Source organism: Geotrypetes seraphini, chromosome 1 (assembly GCF_902459505.1).
Source record: "Geotrypetes seraphini chromosome 1, aGeoSer1.1, whole genome shotgun sequence".
Taxonomy (NCBI): Eukaryota; Metazoa; Chordata; class Amphibia; order Gymnophiona; family Dermophiidae; genus Geotrypetes; species Geotrypetes seraphini.
The window spans coordinates 176,195,266-176,213,867 of record NC_047084.1 but is presented as its reverse complement, the minus strand read 5'-3'; the positions used below and the strand labels follow the sequence as shown (position 1 = coordinate 176,213,867).

The 18,602-nt window shown below is 41.3% G+C and overlaps 1 protein-coding gene across 2 annotated transcripts in view; it reads left to right on the top strand.

Annotated features, from left to right (window-relative positions):
* The window catches only part of SPOCK3 (SPARC (osteonectin), cwcv and kazal like domains proteoglycan 3), a 387,789-nt gene that overhangs the window by 156,411 nt on the left and 212,776 nt on the right, over positions 1-18,602 (top strand). For both annotated transcript variants that reach the window (XM_033941933.1, XM_033941924.1), the window contains exon 3: positions 2,220-2,265. In XM_033941933.1, the coding sequence (XP_033797824.1) occupies positions 2,220-2,265 (46 nt within the window). The remainder of the gene's footprint in view (positions 1-2,219; positions 2,266-18,602) is intronic.

Genomic DNA, 18,602 nt, shown 5'->3' with positions numbered 1-18,602 from the left:
CAAGCGCCATCTTGAAAAAAAAAATACTTTGAGTATTAGTAGATACTGCTTTCCAGACATTGTTCCTTTTTCCTATTTGTTTAGAGGTATGTAATGATTCATTTATCTGAGGGCTTATATTCACCTGGGAGCTTTGATCACCCTGCCCCAAATGATTCTAGTTTAAAGCCCTTTTCAGTGGTTTAACCAATCTGCCTGAAGACACTTCTTCCCTTCTTTGATTGATGCACACCTTCTCTCAGCAGCCCTTGGGAAATCATCCCATGGTCCAGGAAGCTGAAATGCTCTCAGCGACACCATCCATGCAGCTATGCATTCATCTTCAGGATTCGAGCTTCTCTGCCTTGGCCTTTACTCTCAACAGGGAGTATCAACAAAAATACCACCTGCATACCTGACTGCTTCACCTTCTCTCCCAGACCCACAAAATCACTTTTGACACATTTGTAGGGGTACCTAGCAATATTATTATTGCCAACATGGATGAGCAGCATTGGATAATAGTCATTAGACTTGATAAGTCTCGGCAAGCTCTCCATAACATCTTGGATTTTGGTAACAGGCAGATAATATACCTCCTGATTCATCATGTCTGGTTTGCAGATGGATACCTCTGTACCCCTCAGAAGGGAATCACTACCTTATGCCTCCTAGTGGTCACTGATCCAGCAACTTTGGGGATTTTTCTCTCTGGGATGTTATCATCTCCTCCATTTCCAGGGTTACATTTCAGTTTTTCAGTTCAAGGGCAGATGGAGTCACAGTATCAATCCTGCAGGATCTCTTAATCTCAATACAGCTGTCCTCCCTCAGCAAGGCTTCTTTTTCTCCACTGCTGGAAATATTTGATGCCTCATTAAACATTTTGTTGATGTAACTCTCATTCTCATGGGTGCTTCTCAGTCTTGTCACCACTTCTCTCAGTTCCTTTACTTTCTTCATGATGGATTCAAGCTGAAGACATTTTGCACATGGAACCACTCCCTCTGCTTGGGTAACGTTTTCTGTCTGCACAGATACTGAAGCTGTGACCTGGTAAACAGCTTTGATGACACAATGTTTCCCAGCCATACTGTAATTGCCGAAGTACTCACACCTGATGGGAAAAAAGAGAAGAAAAATTCCTACCAAAGCAATGACCTATTTCTAATTGGCTGAAGAGCCTATAAATCAAAAGATCAGCCTTAGGGAGCGTGAGAAGCTGGGATGGTGGGGACCCTAATCTGATCTGATCTTAATCTCTGAAATTCAACCTAAAATACTAATCTAGACCAAAACAGTTTATATATATATATATATATATATATATATATATATATATATATATTTATATATATACCCTAACAGAGACTCTAAAGGCTACACTATTGCCTAAACCAGGGTTGTCCAATGTCGGTCCTTGAGGGCCGCAATCCAGTCGGGTTTTTAGGATTTCCCCAATGAATATGCATGAGATCTATTAGCATATATAGAGATCTCATGCATATTTATTGGGGAAATCCTGAAAACCCGACTGGATTGCGGCCCTCGAGGACCGACATTGGACACCCCTGGCCTAAACTGACTGCTGAAAAAGCAGAATACTGAGCTAAAAAGTAAAAGAAATAACCTACTGAAGAGAAGTTTTACCTTTTCGTAAGTTTGAATGCCAGCAGGTAAGATATTCCAATTAAGTTTTTCTTACCCTTAGCAGATCCTCACTCAGCACCTCACTGACCCACAATAGAAACCTCTACCGCAGCTTGTAAAAGCAAGCATAACGTATTGATTGTTTCTCCTGAAGCAACCTATGAGTGAAATATGGCTACACCAGGTTTTGTGTCAACTCAATAATTTTTTTACTTGATTATTTGCTACATCTTGCTTTTTTGGTTCTATGCTACAGAAGAACAAAAACTAACTGTCCTTCCTTCTCAATTTCTATATTCTGTTGGAAAACTGAACATAATACAAATGCAATTAAAGTAATTGAAAGTATTATTATTAAAGTATTATTAAATTTTGTTGTTTTTCTTTGAACATGTATTTCTCTTGCATGAACATGTATTCTTTCTTAATAACTGTAACCTATTTTCATTTATTTCTGCTGCCTATGCTTGCAGGAAGTGGAGGTTTGTAGCTATCTTTCATATTTTGCCTTCATTTCAGTCAATGTACATTCAATTGGAATCACTGGTAGATCCTCCTGTCACATTAAATTCCTATTGTTTTGCCTCTAGGATGATTACTTTCGCACAGGGAGCATTGGTAAACCATTCAGTCAAGGTAAGGTGTTGTCAAGTCGGAAATAATGTTTTGTTTTGGGAAAGATTAATTATGGGACATTAAGCCCTATCAAGGCATAAAGGTCCAAATTCTCTATAGTGCACTGTAAATTAGGTAGCGTTAGTTAGGCACCCTACCGCCACCTTATTTAATTGTTTTAATTGGTGATAAACGGCACGGTAATTGACTGTGTCGTTTAAAACCAATTAAAATCTAATTTTAAAAAAATGTAGGTACTTTAAAGTGCCTACAAATTAGAGAATGACACGGTGACAAAATTCATCACTGTTCCCGTCCTCGCGGATAACTGCGGGAAATAATCCCATTTCATTTTCTAGTGTCTATTTCAACCTCGGTCCTTCTACACCAGCATTCTTCAAAGCAAAGCTTGCGGGTCAGTGGTTGTGGCCATTCATACTCTAATTCTTATGTGAGCCAAGGATAATGAAGCCATTGTGACATCACTGATGTGATTGGTTCTTAGGCACTGGTGGAATGAGGCATTATGAAGAAATATCACAATATCTGCTCTGGATAACGGAGACTGTCATTCTGTAGTGTCTATCTCAACTTCAATCCTTCTACACCAGCATTCTTCAAAGCAAAGCTTGTGGGTCAGAGGTTGTGGCCCTTCATATTCTGATTCTTCCCTCTCTCCTTAAAGAATGACACGAAGATGGTTTCCCGCGGTTATCCGTGGGGACGGGGACGGTGATGAATTTTGTCACCGTGTCATTCTCTACTACAAATGACAGCGTCCAACTCCCATCCAGAAGTAGAAATAGGCACCGGTAGGTACCTCTATGGACGCGATTGTTGTCGAAAGTAGGCACCATATATTTAGGCCTATAAAACACTACTTTTGATGTAGCCTTGATTCTCTAAATGGCACCATAGTGTGATTGACACGGAATCAGCACCGTTTTTCTAAATGGTTGCCACTAATGGCACCATTTAGAGAATTCGGCTCATAGTGCATGAGAAAATGCTTTCTGCAAAATGTGTTAAAACTTTTTTGCAGTTATTTCCCTGTTCTCATGTGCTAAATATATGCTTATTATTTTTTTAAAAAATATATATATATATATATATATGTATATTCTTCTGGAGGTGGCATGTCATGACCAAAGTGTAGGTATTCCTTCCTTAGCAAACGAGTTTGTTATGATTAGCATGCACTAACCTGATAATACAGAGTTAATACACGAGCACCTAGGGCTCCTTTTATCAAGCCGCGCTAGCGGGGTTAACGTGCGCAACTTTTCATCACGCGCTAACCCCCGCGCTGGCCTAAAACTACCGCCTGCTCAAGAGGAGGCGGTAGCGGCTAGCGTGGCCGGCGGTTTAACGCCCGCTATTACGCGAATTAAACCGCTAGCGCGGCTTGATAAAAGGAGACCCTAGTGTCTCCTAAATAGGTATAAACTAAACTAAACTAAACCATAGGTTTATACACCGCATCATCTCCACAATCGTAGAGCTCGGCACGGTTTACAAGAGTTGAGAGAGAAAGGAAACTCCAAAGAGTTAAAGGGAATAGTGAGAGGGATATTTGGAGGGCTTAGGAGGCCAAAGAAGGGGTAAGTGTTACATTTTTGAAAAAAGCCAGGTTTTCAGATATTTGCGGAAGAGTTGAAGGGAGCTCAGGATCCGGAGGGGGGAGGTAAGGTTGTTCCAGAGCTCAGTGAATCTGAAGGGGAGGGAAGGTCCCTAGTTTTCCTGCACGGGAAATGCCTTTTAATGAAGGAAAGGATAATTTAAGTTTGTGAGTGGGTCTGGTGGTATTAAGATTTAAGGAGTTCCAGGAGAGTTGGATGAAGGGAGGGAGGATGCCGTGAAGGATTTTGAAAGTTAGACAGGCGCATTTAAAGTGGACCCTGGCAATAATCAGGAGCCAGTGAAGCTTGGACAGGAGCGGTGATAGATGGTCGAATTTACTTTTTGTGAAGATGAGCTTGGCCGCGGCATTCTGGATCCGCTGGAGTCTACGAAGGTTTTTCTTGGTAAGGCTTAGATAGATTGAGTTGCAGTAGTCCAGTCTGGACAGGATGATAGATTGGACGAGAATGGTAAAGTGATTTTGATGGAAGTAGGATCTTACTTTCCTCAGCATGTGAAGGCTGAAAAAGCATTTTTTTGCCAAGGAATTGAGGTGATCGTTGAAGGACAAGGTGGAGTCGATGATGATGCCCAGAACACTGCTTGAGGACTCCAGCTGCAGAGTGGAGCCAGATGAAAGGAGGATGGAGGTGGGAAGTTGGTCTAGTTTAGGGCCGAGCCAGAGTAGTTTAGTTTTGGACTCGTTCAGTTTGATTTTGACAGTATGGCCCAGGACTGGAGGTTCGATAGGGTCGGTCTCGAGGAGGACTAGGATGTCGTCAGCATAAGTGTAAATTGTTTCTAGGGGGGATAGATGGAGGAGTTTAAGGGAGCACATATAGATGTTAAACAAAATAGGAGAAAGAGAAGAGCCTTGTGGGACTCCACATGTTGGGTGCCAGGGGGGAGATAAGGTGCCATTCATGTTGACGGTGTAAGAGCGAGAACGTAAGAATTTTGAGAACCAGTCTAAGACTGTGGAGTTGATGCCTATCTCGGAGAGTTGGTAGACTAGGATGTCATGGTGAACAACGTCAAAAGCAGCGGAAAGGTCGAATTGAAGGAGGATGGCAAACTTATTTCGAGAGTGGAGTAGTTGGACCTTTGAGATTAAGGAGGTCAGTAATGATTCAGTGCTGAAATTGGGACGAAATCCATATTGGTAAGGTAGGAGGATAGAGAATCTCTTTAAATATGATGCGAGTTGAGTGGCTATGATGGACTCTAGCAACTTGGTTAAAAGAGGGATATTTGCTATTGGGCGGTAGCTGGATGGAGTGGAGGGGTCTAGGTCAGATTTTTTCAGTAGAGGGGACAAGGCATATGGCCCATTTCTGGGGAGAAAAGCCCCGAGAGTAAGGCGGAATTGATGAGTTCGGTATAGTTATTAAATTAATTAGTCTGCTTTCCCTTACAAGATATCAGGATGTGCTTGTGCATTGACCCTAGCAGGCTACATTAGTGCATGCCCTGCATAAAAAATATTTTTAAAAAGCAAAAAAGAACCCCAGAAAACATGTTGTGCTAAATCTGAGAATCTGGGCTTAGTGCATGGAAAACTCACAGATTAAAACACACTGAACCTAGATTTTAGTACACTGCAGTAGAAGGACCCCTATTTTAGTTAAAACATTCTGGCCAGATTCTACAAATGATGCCTAGGTGCCTAGATCGGTATGCCTAGCCAATCTAGGCGCTTAATTAAAAGACTTAACCAGTGCTGATAATTAGCACCTTGTAATTGATGTAAATTGCCCTTAATTAGATGGTAAGTGCCTAACTTGGTAGGAGTCTATCAGTTTGAGGTAGGCATCTAGTACAAGGTGCCTACCACAAAGCAGGCATGGTTTGGGAGCGGATCATGGGCAATGTTTTTCATGTAGGTGCTTGTTTTGGATTTAAGTGCACTCATTTAGGCCAAGAAAACCCTGGCATAAATAGGGTGCACCTAAGGTTAGGTTGCCTATTGATGCTTAAGCCAACTTTAGGTGCAACTAAGCACGTTCTATAAAGTGTGTATAACTTGTATAGAATTGTGCTTAAGCGCCACATTACTCGACACCTAAGTTTTAGACACCATTTATAGAATCAGGGCCTTTCAGTCAAATTAAACATATTTATTAAAAGCAGTAAAAATGGTTTTATTGCAATATTTCTCAACCCTCTCTACAAGCATATCTGTCTACTCAGGTTATTCAAAATAAATATGCATGAGAAGGACATGCACTCAAATATTAAACATCGAAGAGGGAATTCTCTAACAGTGCATTTACGTTTAGGTGCAAAGGAAAATAGGCACATACTTTCTTTTATAGAATACTAGCATAATCGAGTATTCACCTACCCCCAAATTCTGTTTAGGTAGCCCAAAGTTAGGCATGCAATTTTGGGTGCAGATTGCACATACATATGTAAAGTAATTGGCTTAATTGCTGATTATAAACAATAATTGACGTTAAAAAAGCACTAATTGGCACTAATTATTGGTTATACATTGTTGACCTTTACTTAAGTGCAGATGGGAGGGAGGGGGATAGAGTTTGTGGGAGAGGGAGGGGCAGCAGGAAAACTACTGCCACAACCTGGAAGCTAACCATGCCCTGGCCAATATTCAGATGTGTCCAGTTAACTTTACTGCTAAAATTAAGACACTCTTTATGCTGTCTTAAATTTAGTTGTTTAACTAACTAGTTAGCATGAATATGGTCACTAAACTATCAGATTCTGGTTCCTTCCTCTCTCCACGCAAGCTGTGCACAGAGATTTGCACTAATTAGATACTGCATAGGCAGTTTGTGAAGATATTCATCCATAGGTTCCTCATGGAGGGTGGCCTAAGGGATCTGACCAATTGGAATGTTAGGCCACTCCCAGTGCATCCCATAATGCACTGTGAGAGAGGCCTAAGATTCCGGTTGGCCCTGGTGCCTAGGGGAGGGGCCTTAAGCGCATGGGCCAGTCAGGGCCTTAGACCCCATTTGGTAGAGGTAGACCTGCCGGCCAGAGGGAGTAAGCATCCCTTCAGCCAGCCAACTCAATAAGGTACTTGGGGAGGAGATGTCTTGGGATGGGTGGGGAGATTCCCGCAGGAGGGACTGGGCATCCCTCCTGCTGGGAATGTCTCGGGGGTGGGTGGGGGTTGGTACCTCTGGGAGATGCCGGGGATGTCTTGGGGGGGGATTTGATGTCTCAGGGGGTTCCGCCAGGAGGGACTGGGCATCCCTCCTGCCAGAGGATATCTTGGGTGGTGGTGGCAAGAGGAATTGGGCACTCCTTCTGCCATTCAGAGGTGGGGAAGAGGTGGCTTTAGAGGTTCCAGAAGGAGGGATTGGGCATTCCTCCTGCGGGTGGCCTTCGCCGGAGGGAGGAGGGGGGATGTAGGACGGGTTCCCTGTCTCTAAACTGATCGTGGTAGGGAAATTCCCTTGCCGCGATCAGCTCAGCAGCAACCCGATTCTCTAACCGGTGCATGTGACATAGAAGCCGGTTAGAGAATTGTGGTGTTATGCGGGCTTAGGCGTATGTCCATGATGACAGATGCGATTCTATATAAGATGCGATTCTATATAGGATGCCCGTGTGCGATTCTCAAAAGCTACTTAGGTGGCTTCTGAGTCCGGGCGTCCTATACAAAGTCTGGCCCTCGATGTTTTGTGATACTTCACATAAATTCCCAATACTGAATTTTGGATTTGGATTTATATCATACCTGTTTCAAGATGAGTTGCATTCAAGAACAGTAGTTTGTTTGGTTTTTTTCCTAGTCGCTGGTGGGCTTATAGTCTTTATTCACTGTACCTGAGGAAGTGGAGGGCTGAGTGACATGTCCAAAATCTCAAGAATCAGTAGAGAGAATTGAACCCTGGCTTCCCTGGTTTTAACCATGAGGCAAAGATAATACATATTTCTAAACATGGTTAGTAACTCAACAGTAAATTAAAGACTATCAGAGCTGAATCCTGGGGGTCATTTAGTAACCTACCAAAAACTGATAGTTAGGTCATTTTATGGTTGCCACCAACTATAACCAACTATAGGGCTTTTGTTAACAGTGCTGCTGAACACCACTGTTTGCATAGCCAACAAGAAGATGCTGGACTTGGGAGCTAAGGCTGACTGGGAGCCAAGTATGAAAGTACCTATTGTGACAGGGAAGCTCCTGTCCCAGGTAAAAAGACTGCAGGTCTAGTCAGAAATACAGCCCTTAAGGCTGTAGGCTCTAAAATAAAGCCTGTTTACCCTGGGAAAAGCGGTAGGGTAGTACAGCTAAATAGCATGGAGGAAAAGCAGGGGTGGAGCCAGCCCGGAATTCAGGAAGAAGGGGCACAGAAATCACAATCCAGTCCCTATTACTCCTTTCCCAAGGTTAGGGAGAAACAGGAGATCAGTACAGAAGGAGGTGGAGTTGGTCACCGAGCCCTGCAGCAATGCAAACCTCAAATAGGCAGAAGGCAGAGTAATCAAGGAGGAGGAGGAGGCTCAGCTGTTCCTGATTGTAGGAGCCCAGCAGCACACAAAGATAGCAGCTATCTCCCTTCTCCCACGGGCCAGCCAATAAAGTTTGCAGGACGCCAGCCCACCCGGGAAGAAAGATTAACTTCAGGCAGGTACACTAATTTTCCCAATACGTCCTGGGGTGAGAGGCTAGAGAGTGATCCTGAGGCAGAAAATGAATGGGAAAGGCTGGCAGGCATTCAGAGAGGGGAATGGGCGAAACAGACAGAAGTGCATGACTTTGGGGAGAGCCCCAGTACCTTGGACCCAGCCTGGGAAATGCTTAGTGCGGGAGATACAGAAAAATGTGTGTTTGGAGAAGACATGGACACTGAGACCTGAGCAGAAGGCAGGCTCCAGTCAAAAGTCATGGCAGCGGTGCCTAATTAGGGGAAAAAAAAGAAGTATTTCTCAGCACCTCATTTATCCCAGTTGCCCTGAGAAATCAAGTTTAGGATGCCAGGGGCATAATCGGGTGGGCTTAAGACCTTAGCAAAAGGGAGGCTTGCCCCTGCACAGCCTGTGTCCAGGTTGTGAACATCCTTCAAAGGGGAGGGACAGAGTGAGAGAGAGAAAATAATAAAAGCCAAAAACGTGTTTGTTTTTTTTCTTTTCCTGCTGAAAGTATAGTGGAAAGCTTGCTGACACCTTTTGTGCTCAGCTGTAAAGTAACAAGCCAACTCTGGCTAGGAGAAGCCCTTAGTCCTGAGAGGGGACAATACAGAGGCAGTGAAGAAGCTGCAGAAGCATTTTTGGTTTATTTTTTTTTTTTTATGGCTCCAGTGTATGGACAAAGCTTGTCCGGTCTTAGGCGGAGGCACATCAAGCGTGCCCTGTACTTGTGTAAAATGTACTGCAAATTAATGACTATGCCTAGGAGACAAGTGTTTGGTTCAGTGAAGTTTTTTTGTGCACTTTAATAAACCCGGTGAAGTTTTGTGGAAGGTCCAGTGTCCGGGTTTTACTTTGACCAACCATACAAAAGGCGTTCCTAAAATCTTACTTATGGTCCGAGCCAGAGTTTCCCACCTACTCAGGGACTGGCCCGGCCACACTATATACTGTATATTTCCAGAATAATGCAAATGCTATTCTTTTCAGTACTTCTGTTATTTTGGTGTACATCATTTTGATTTTTATGTTTTGGTACATAATTTCTGGAATGTTTTCAGGTACATAATACCATTAGTAACAGAGGTACTAGGGGAGGGGGACAGCTGGTACACACTGAAGGGGTCCTCCCATGTTGTATTCAAAAGTGCCCTTACTGTCCCTTTATTGCAAATATACTGTAGGTGTTTCCACCCCCTAAGGGTTTTAACTTCCTCAGAGTAGCTCATATCACACCGCCTTAGCATCATCTCAAATTAGCTTACTCTACCTCATTTTAGCTGTGTCCCACCTTCTGGAGCCTCTCTGAACATTTGAGTCACTGATAACCAATGTATTTAACGGAATAAAAAGTGATTGATATAACATAACATTTTACCTTTTACTATCAGATCACAGACATATTTACTGCACTGATATATTACAATTTAAAATGTTTATGTACAATTTAGGGAGGATTCATGCAGTTACATGTGCTAACGTGACAGTGTGTGTGAATGTGCCTATTGCCCTTTGATGAATCCCCTTTAATATATTTAAAAACATGATATGTTATAACTGTAATACACTAACACTTTCTAGCTGCTTATTGGCATGCTGAGTGGACCACTGCAGAATGGAAGCTTTTTAAATTGCTCCGCTGTTATTTATTCTTATTAGAGAGAACAAGTGGCAGTGTTCCAAGACTGGCTTGTGGTTCTTCATCTTCTGTAAAGATTCCTTGAAAAAACCCTCTTGATGTGCTTTAGCACAACAAGCTACGAACAATGTACATAATTTAAAAATCAATTTTATTATGAAAGTGTAGAGCATGCTACCATTATAGATCAAGGTTTATTTGTCACTTTCTCTGGATCTGATGTCACTGGCGAAAAAGAAGCTGTAACATACTATCAGGAATTCATTAATCAGAGCAAGTCACTTAACCCTTATTGCCCTATGTGCCACAATTAGACTGTGAGCCTGCTGGGACAAATAGAGAAAATACTTGAGTACCTGATTACTATTCGATCACAATGTTTTAACATTTCTCCTTTCACAAATAGGTGTAGGAGGTAGTGTTTTGAAATGGTTTAGGGTCTTTTTCTTTAAGATCCTATGTGGTGCAAACTTGATGAAAAACATCCACATCCTGGTTTCTTGACTGTGGTGTACCTCAAGGATCTCCATTGTTTCCTATCTTTAAGCACTCTTTCCTTAGGTCCAGGTGAATTTCTTTTCATATATGCAGATGATATTTTTATATTACAAGAAGTTAGTTCGGATTTAAATAACTTTGATTTCAAATATTTTTATTAAAATTTTTATCATATAGAACAAAGAGAACAATCATACAGAAATAGTAGGGTCTCAGTAGGACCATCCCATAGTACAAAACAGTATACGGAACAATTTGCCTCTAATATTTTTTCCTGTAAAGAGTTACATTGGTCAACTCAGACCTTGATGAAGTTAAGAACATAGGAATAGCCATACTGGGTAAGACCAATGACCCATCTAGACCAGTATCCTGTTTACACAGTGGCCAATCCAGATTACAAGTACCTGACTGAAACCCAAATTGTAGCAACATCCCATGCAATCCCAGAGCAAGCAGTGGCTTTCCCCATGTCTGTCTCAATAGCAGATTATGGACTTTTTCTCCAGGAAATTATCCAAACCTTTTTAAGCCCCTGTGTCCTTAAAAAGGGACTATGCTTGCTCTAGCATTTTTACAGCAGTGTGCCACAAAGTTGAACAAAAAAATGCATAAAACAAAACACAAAAACGCCAAAATAACAAAAAAGCCAAGTATTTAGCTGGGAGAAAAAAATAGTAGTGGGTCTTCCAGGTCGCTTCAGGAACTGTCTCAACTCCAATTGCACACACTCTGGTCTCTCAACGGCTGGCAGCACAGCAGGTCCAAAAATATGTAAGAAGAACCGATGATATGTAAGAGGAGCCGATGATTAAGGACATGTTGCCTTATTGGCTAAAAGTATCTGACTTGTAATTATATATTCAGTCAGTGTGTCTGAGGCTCGTTTTGATTAAGTTGTTGTATACAGTGACAGTTCAAAGAGTAGTGAGTTTTTTGTTCAGTTATTATATACCTTAAAAGTAAAAATTTGACAAAAATTCCTTTACAATTGTTGCTTTTTTTGGTTACCACATTGGGCAGAAGGTTTCAGATTATTGTCTTTGATGATACCTAGATTTGTATATCTTTCCTCTTCAACACAAGCAGGAGGACTGTTGCTGCTTCAGTTCTACTCATTGTTTAGATTCAGGGCAGATTTTAGAAAGAATGGGTCAGGTCAGGTTCTGCTATTATTCTAGAACAGGATTTGCCAACTTAGAGCTTGTTCTTAAATATATCAAGAAATAGCACTGTAACATACTAAATGACAGCAGATAAAGACCTGAACGGTCTATCTAGTCTGCCCAATGGTTACACACATTAAAAATTCATGATAAATTAAATCATCTTTTTTTCAGTTCCAAAAATTGTATTGAGTTTAGTAGATGATGTACAATAAATGTTAACAAGGCAAGAAACATGCTTGCCGTACCAATGCAAAGATTCACAAAATATTATCTACATAATGTAATACAGCAGGCAGACCTATGCCTATCTATAAGGAGGAAAGTAGTTTGATATTTCTAGGCCATTGTCCATAGAAGTCCACCTACTACTGGAGTTGCCATCGAAGCTCACTCCAGCCTATTTCAACCATCTTGTCATTGCGGAATACAGTATGGAATATAGTGACAGTGCAGAATACAGACTGTAAAAGTCTGGCCAGCACTGTCCTCATATTTCAAATTACTGAAATTCCCAGCCCATCTTAAACTGAATTACCATATATGGGAAAAAGACTGTGCAAGTGTCCCAGTACCGGCCTTAGTTTTTCAATTTATACCATTCATTTTCTAATTGGAGATCCTCTGTGCTTATCCCATGCTTTTTTAAAATTCCGTCAGTTTTCATCTCCACCACTTCTCTCAGGCATTCCAGGCATCAAACACCTTCTCCATGAAAAAGAATTTCCAAACAGTTCTATATTTTGTGCAATTTTCTTTTGTATGTGTGTGTGGTTGTTGTTTGTTTGTTTGTTTTATGGTTCACAATGAGAGATGAATTGAGGACAAGCACATCTGGGAAATGACTATTTTCAAAACAAAAACATAGACATTTTAAAATGGTTATGTTCACCACTGAATTATTGTGTGACTTTTGCAAAATGTCCAAACTCTGATTTGGACATCGTGTTGAAAATGCCCCTCTGCATCAACTAAAATTAAACAAAGAAAAAAAAACAACAAATGTTGGTTACAAATTGGCAACAGTGATTAAGATCATAGATGTGCTCTTTGATCATTCATTGTGTGTAGAGCCACAAGTTCTCTTGCTAATAAAGAAATATTTTTTCTTGAGAAAATTGAGACAAATTCAAAAATTCTTTAGAAGGCAGACTTTCAGTTACTGGTTCAAGCTATATTCTTGTTCCAGATAGATTACTGTAACGTTTTACTGGGTTGTCCTACCTTCCTATTAAAGAAGTTGCAAATTGCTCAGAATATGGCAATGCAATTGTTATTTTGGGGGTTTTCTTTTTCTTTGTCAAGATCTGATAGAAAAATTCCTTTCCTTAGCCGACTTCATTGGTTGGAATCAAGAATCTTGTTCAAGTTTTTCTGAATTCTTTAAAAAATTCAACAAGGTTCTGTTCTTATTATATGTACTCTTTGGTTGTATTTACTCCTATATCTAAGAGCTACTCGTTACATGTTGTCTGTTTTTCCCTTTCCTAAACCTACTATCAGTACTAATCATTTCTATAGCACTACTAGACCTAGTCAGTGCTGTACACATTATATACAGCTATTGTCTCTGTCCCTAGTGGTCTTACAATCTAAGTTTTTGTACCTGGAGCAGTGGAGACTTGCTCAAGGTCATATGGAACTGCAGTGGGAATTGAACCAAATTCCTAAGGGACTCCACTACTCACCTTTCCTTCCTCTGAGCGACTTCCATTAACCACCACCCTCTGGCGTCTGTCTGACAGCCAGTTTCTAACCCAGTTCATCACTTTGGGTCCTAACTTCAGCCCTTCAACTTTGTTCAAGAGCCTCCTATGAGGAACCGTATCAAAGGCTTTGCCGAAATCTAAATAAATTACATCTAGCATATGTTCCTGATCCAGCTCTCCAGTCACCCAATCAAAAAAATTCAATCATGCTCATTTTGCACAATTTACCTTTTGTAAAGCCATGTTGCCTCGGATCCTGTAACTCATTAGATTCAAGGAAGTACACTATCCTTTCTTTCAGCAACACTTCCATTATTTTTCTAAGAACTGAAGTGAGGCTCATCTGCCTGTAGTTTCCCGCTTCATCCCTGTGACCACTTTTGTGAATATGGACCACATCCACTCTCCTCCAGTCCCCAGGAACCACTCCTGTTTTCAGAGATTTGTTGAACAAGTCTTTAATAGGACCCACCAGAACTTCTCTGAGCTCCCTCAGTATCCTGGGATGGATCCCGTCCGGTCCGATCACTTTGTCCATCTTCAGTTTTTCAAGTTGCTCATAAACACTCTCCTTCGTGAACGGTGCAGAATCTACTCCATTTTCTCGTGTAACTTTGCCAGACAATCTCGGTCCTTCTCCAGGATTTTCTTCTGTGAACACAGAACAGAAGTATTTGTTTAGCACGTTTGCTTTTTCCTTATTACTCTCCACATATTGGTTCCCAGCATCTTTTAGTTTAGCAATTCCATTTTTCATCTTCTTCCTTTCACTAATATATCTGAAAAAAATTTTATCTCCCTTTTTTACATTTTTAGCCATTTGTTCTTCCGCATGCACTTTCGCCAGATGTATCTCTCTTTTGGCTTCTTTCAGTTTCACCCTGTAGTCCTTTCTGCACTCCTCTTCTTGGGTTTTTTTTATATTTCACGAACGCCAACTCTTTCGCCTTTATTTTCTCCGCCACTGGTTTGGAGAACCATTCAGTTTCCTTTTTCTCTTGCTTTTATTTATTTTCTTCACATAAGGTCCGTAGCCATTTTTATCACTTTTTTCAGCTTAGACCACTGTCTTTCCACTTCTCTTATGTCCTTCCATCCTAACAGCTCTTTCTTCAGCTACTCTCCCATTTCATTAAAGTCCGTACATTTGAAATCTAGGACTTTAAGTTTTTCAAGTTGCTCATAAACACTCTCCTTCGTGAACGGTGCAGAATCTACTCCATTTTCTCGTGTAACTTTGCCAGACAATCTCGGTCCTTCTCCAGGATTTTCTTCTGTGAACACAGAACAGAAGTATTTGTTTAGCACGTTTGCTTTTTCCTTATTACTCTCCACATATTGGTTCCCAGCATCTTTTAGTTTAGCAATTCCATTTTTCATCTTCTTCCTTTCACTAATATATCTGAAAAAAATTTTATCTCCCTTTTTTACATTTTTAGCCATTTGTTCTTCCGCATGCACTTTCGCCAGATGTATCTCTCTTTTGGCTTCTTTCAGTTTCACCCTGTAGTCCTTTCTGCACTCCTCTTCTTGGGTTTTTTTTATATTTCACGAACGCCAACTCTTTCGCCTTTATTTTCTCCGCCACTGGTTTGGAGAACCATATCAGTTTCCTTTTTCTCTTGCTTTTATTTATTTTCTTCACATAAGGTCCGTAGCCATTTTTATCACTTTTTTCAGCTTAGACCACTGTCTTTCCACTTCTCTTATGTCCTTCCATCCTAACAGCTCTTTCTTCAGCTACTCTCCCATTTCATTAAAGTCCGTACATTTGAAATCTAGGACTTTAAGTCTTGTGCGGCCGCTCTCCACTTTAGCCGTTATATCAAACCAAACCGTTTGATGATCGCTAATTCCCAGGTGAGCACCCACTCAAACATTAGAGATACTCTCTTCATTTGTGAGGACCAGATCTAATATCGCTTTTGCCCTCAAGGGTTCCGTCACCATTTGTCTTGAAAGGCATCCACAATCTCCCTACTTATTTCCGATTCTGCAGATGGAACATTCCAGTCCGCATCCGGCAGGTTGAAATCTCCCAACAGCAGCACCTTCTCTTTTCTCCCAAACTTTTGGATATCCACAATTAGATCCTTATCAATTTGTTGCGATTGAGTCGGAGGTCTGTAGACTATACCCACGTAGATAGAAGTTCCATCTTCTCTTTTCAGAGCGATCCATATCGCTTCTTCTTCTCCCCAGATCCCTTACATTTTGGTTGCTTGGATAGTGATCTTTACATAGAGAGCTAGTCCTCCACCTTTTTGACCATCTCTGTCCTTCCTAATAAGATTATATTCTGGTATTTTTACATCCCATCCAAGGGATTCACTGAACCACAGAGTGGAAATTATGGCAACCAGCAAACAGGATCATATTGATGCATCATTATTTTGTTTCTTCTGGATTGAAGCATTCTAAGCATAAGTCCCCAATGTCTTTTAAAATGGTGCTGGCTCCTGAAAACTGCTAATGAGGTGATATTTGAAATTAAATCTGAGTTGATGTCTTTGAAACAGCAATTTTTTTCCTCCTTAGAGAACTTTACACAACTTGAGAATCAAATGTCTCATCTGGAAATGATGGGGCTTACGGTGATTCACCATACTGTGGAATTCGCTGTGTCATACTGAGATCTAGAAGAGGCCAGAAACAGAAATAGATGAAACTACATGAGAATCTTGGACCTATCTGAAGGCAGTGAAGGTACCTGCCCAATTACATTTTTTCGTGAGTTTATTCCTTTGCTTCTTGATATCCGATTTGAAGAGCCTTTTGAGCTAGATTGGGCCCACAGGATTGTGTCCTGGTCTTTTGCACAACGCAACTCTCCGTGACCCTTGATTTTCAGGATTCTTAGATGTCCTCGCTATCCTTACTAGTGCTAAAGCTAAACATGTGCTCCAGTGGCAGAATTGCTTCTGACCTCTCTAAGGAGACAATTATCAAGTGCAAGCAATTACTAGATCTCCAGCCAAGACTTATGAATCTTGGAGCATGGTTTGGTCTGTATTATCCTGTTCAACTCAGGGTAATGCTTAACAATGCAACAAAAGATTTTACTGATCCCGATGCTCTTTTAGATTTTGTATCACATACAGAATAGTCCCTGTTAATGGTTCTTTGAACTGTTTGGAATATAACATACTGCACCTGATGTTCCCTCCTTTTCTCTTCACATTTGCCCCCTCTTTTACTAAGATGCACTAACCAATTAACGCTCGCTAATTGAATTAGTGCATGCTAAACACTAACGTGTCTATAGACTTAACATGCAAGCGTTAGCATTTAGCGTGTGCTAATCAATTAGTGCACCTTAGTTAAAGAGGGACTTAGTTATCAATGTGTGAAGGGTCCTTTTACTAATTAGTCCATTACCCTCTTTGGATTTCATCCATCATGGTCCTAGAACGTTCCTGCATATTGACTTCTTTTTTTCTCTATGGAGCTGTTGTTTATCAATTTTTATTTTATTTTAGTTTTCATGGAGATTCAAGATAATCATAAATCAATGATATGGATGCATTTGTTGTACATCTGATCATTTATGGCTACTGATCTACAATTTGTTTCACTGAATGTGAATGGGTTGACTCATCCCATTAAGAGGAAAAAGATCCTGCACCATTTAAAACGATGGAAGGCTCATCTAATCCAGGAGCCTCATCTGTCATCTCATGAATCTCAGAAACTGAAGCGGGAATGGGTGGATGAGGTGAATTTTTCTCCTGCCATTCGTAGGAAATGTGGAGTGTCAATGTTGACCCATAAAAGCTTCAACTACCAAGTTTGTTCAAGTAAGGTGGATCCTAATGGTGGATGGATCCTTGCTACGGTCTCAATTGTGAATCAATCCGTTATTGAACATCTATGTGCCCACTGGAGATTCTACTCAATTTTCCACAGATATACAAAAGCTTCTTTTAGACCTTTGTCTCACCCATCTCGTCATAGCAGAAGACTTCAATTTTGTTATGGACCCTCATAGATAAGCAACCTGTTCGTGCTTACAAGCCAGCTTCAGCACATAAAACACTACATCATCTTGTTTCTAATATAGGATTACTGGACCCTTGGAGACTTACTCATCCTGATGGACAAGAATTTTCTTTCTTTTCACCAGTCACACCTCTTACTCAAGAATTGACTATTTTTGTTGTCTAATTCTCTTTTTTCATTTATTGTGAATTCTCATGTGGGAGATATTACAGTATTAGGATTAGGATTAGGTAACACATTGACGAAATGGGTTGGGAGCTGGCTTGGAGGTAGGCTCCAAAGGGTGGTGGTGAATGGCACCCCCTCCGAAATGACGGAGGTGATTAGTGGAGTACCACAGGGCTCAGTCTTGGGCCCAATCCTATTCAACATCTTTATAAGAGACTTGGCAGAAGGGCTTCGAGGTAAAATAACATTATTCGCCGATGACGCCAAACTGAGTAATGTAGTGGGCAAATACACAACAGACGAAGATTCAATGCCCGACAACATGATGCACGACCTACTCCTACTGGAGCGATGGTCTAGGACATGGCAACTCAACTTCAATGCCAAAAAATGCAAAGTTATGCACCTGGGCAGCCAGAATCCATGCAAGTCTTATACCCTTAATGGCGAGATCCTAGCAAAAACGGTAGCAGAACAAGACTTGTGGGTAATCGTCAGTGAGGACATGAAGTCTGCCAATCAAGTGGAGCAGGCTTCGTCCAAGGCAAGACAAATCATGGGCTGCATACGAAGGGGTTTCGTCAGTCGTAAGGCGGAAGTCATTATGCCATTGTATAGATCCATGGTGAGGCCCCACCTGGAATACTGTGCGCAATTCTGGAGGCCGCATTATCACAAGGATGTGCTGAGACTGGAGTCGGTGCAAAGAATGGCCACCCGGATGGTCTCGGGACTCAAGGATCTACCATATGAAAAACGGCTTGACAAATTACAGCTATACTCGCTCGAGGAGCGCAGAGAGAGGGGAGACATGATCGAGACGTTCAAGTATCTTACGGGCCGCATCGAGGCGGAGGAAGATATCTTCTTTTTCAAGGGTCCCACGACAACAAGAGGGCATCCGTTGAAAATCAGGGGCGGGAAACTACGAGGTGACACCAGGAAATTCTTTTT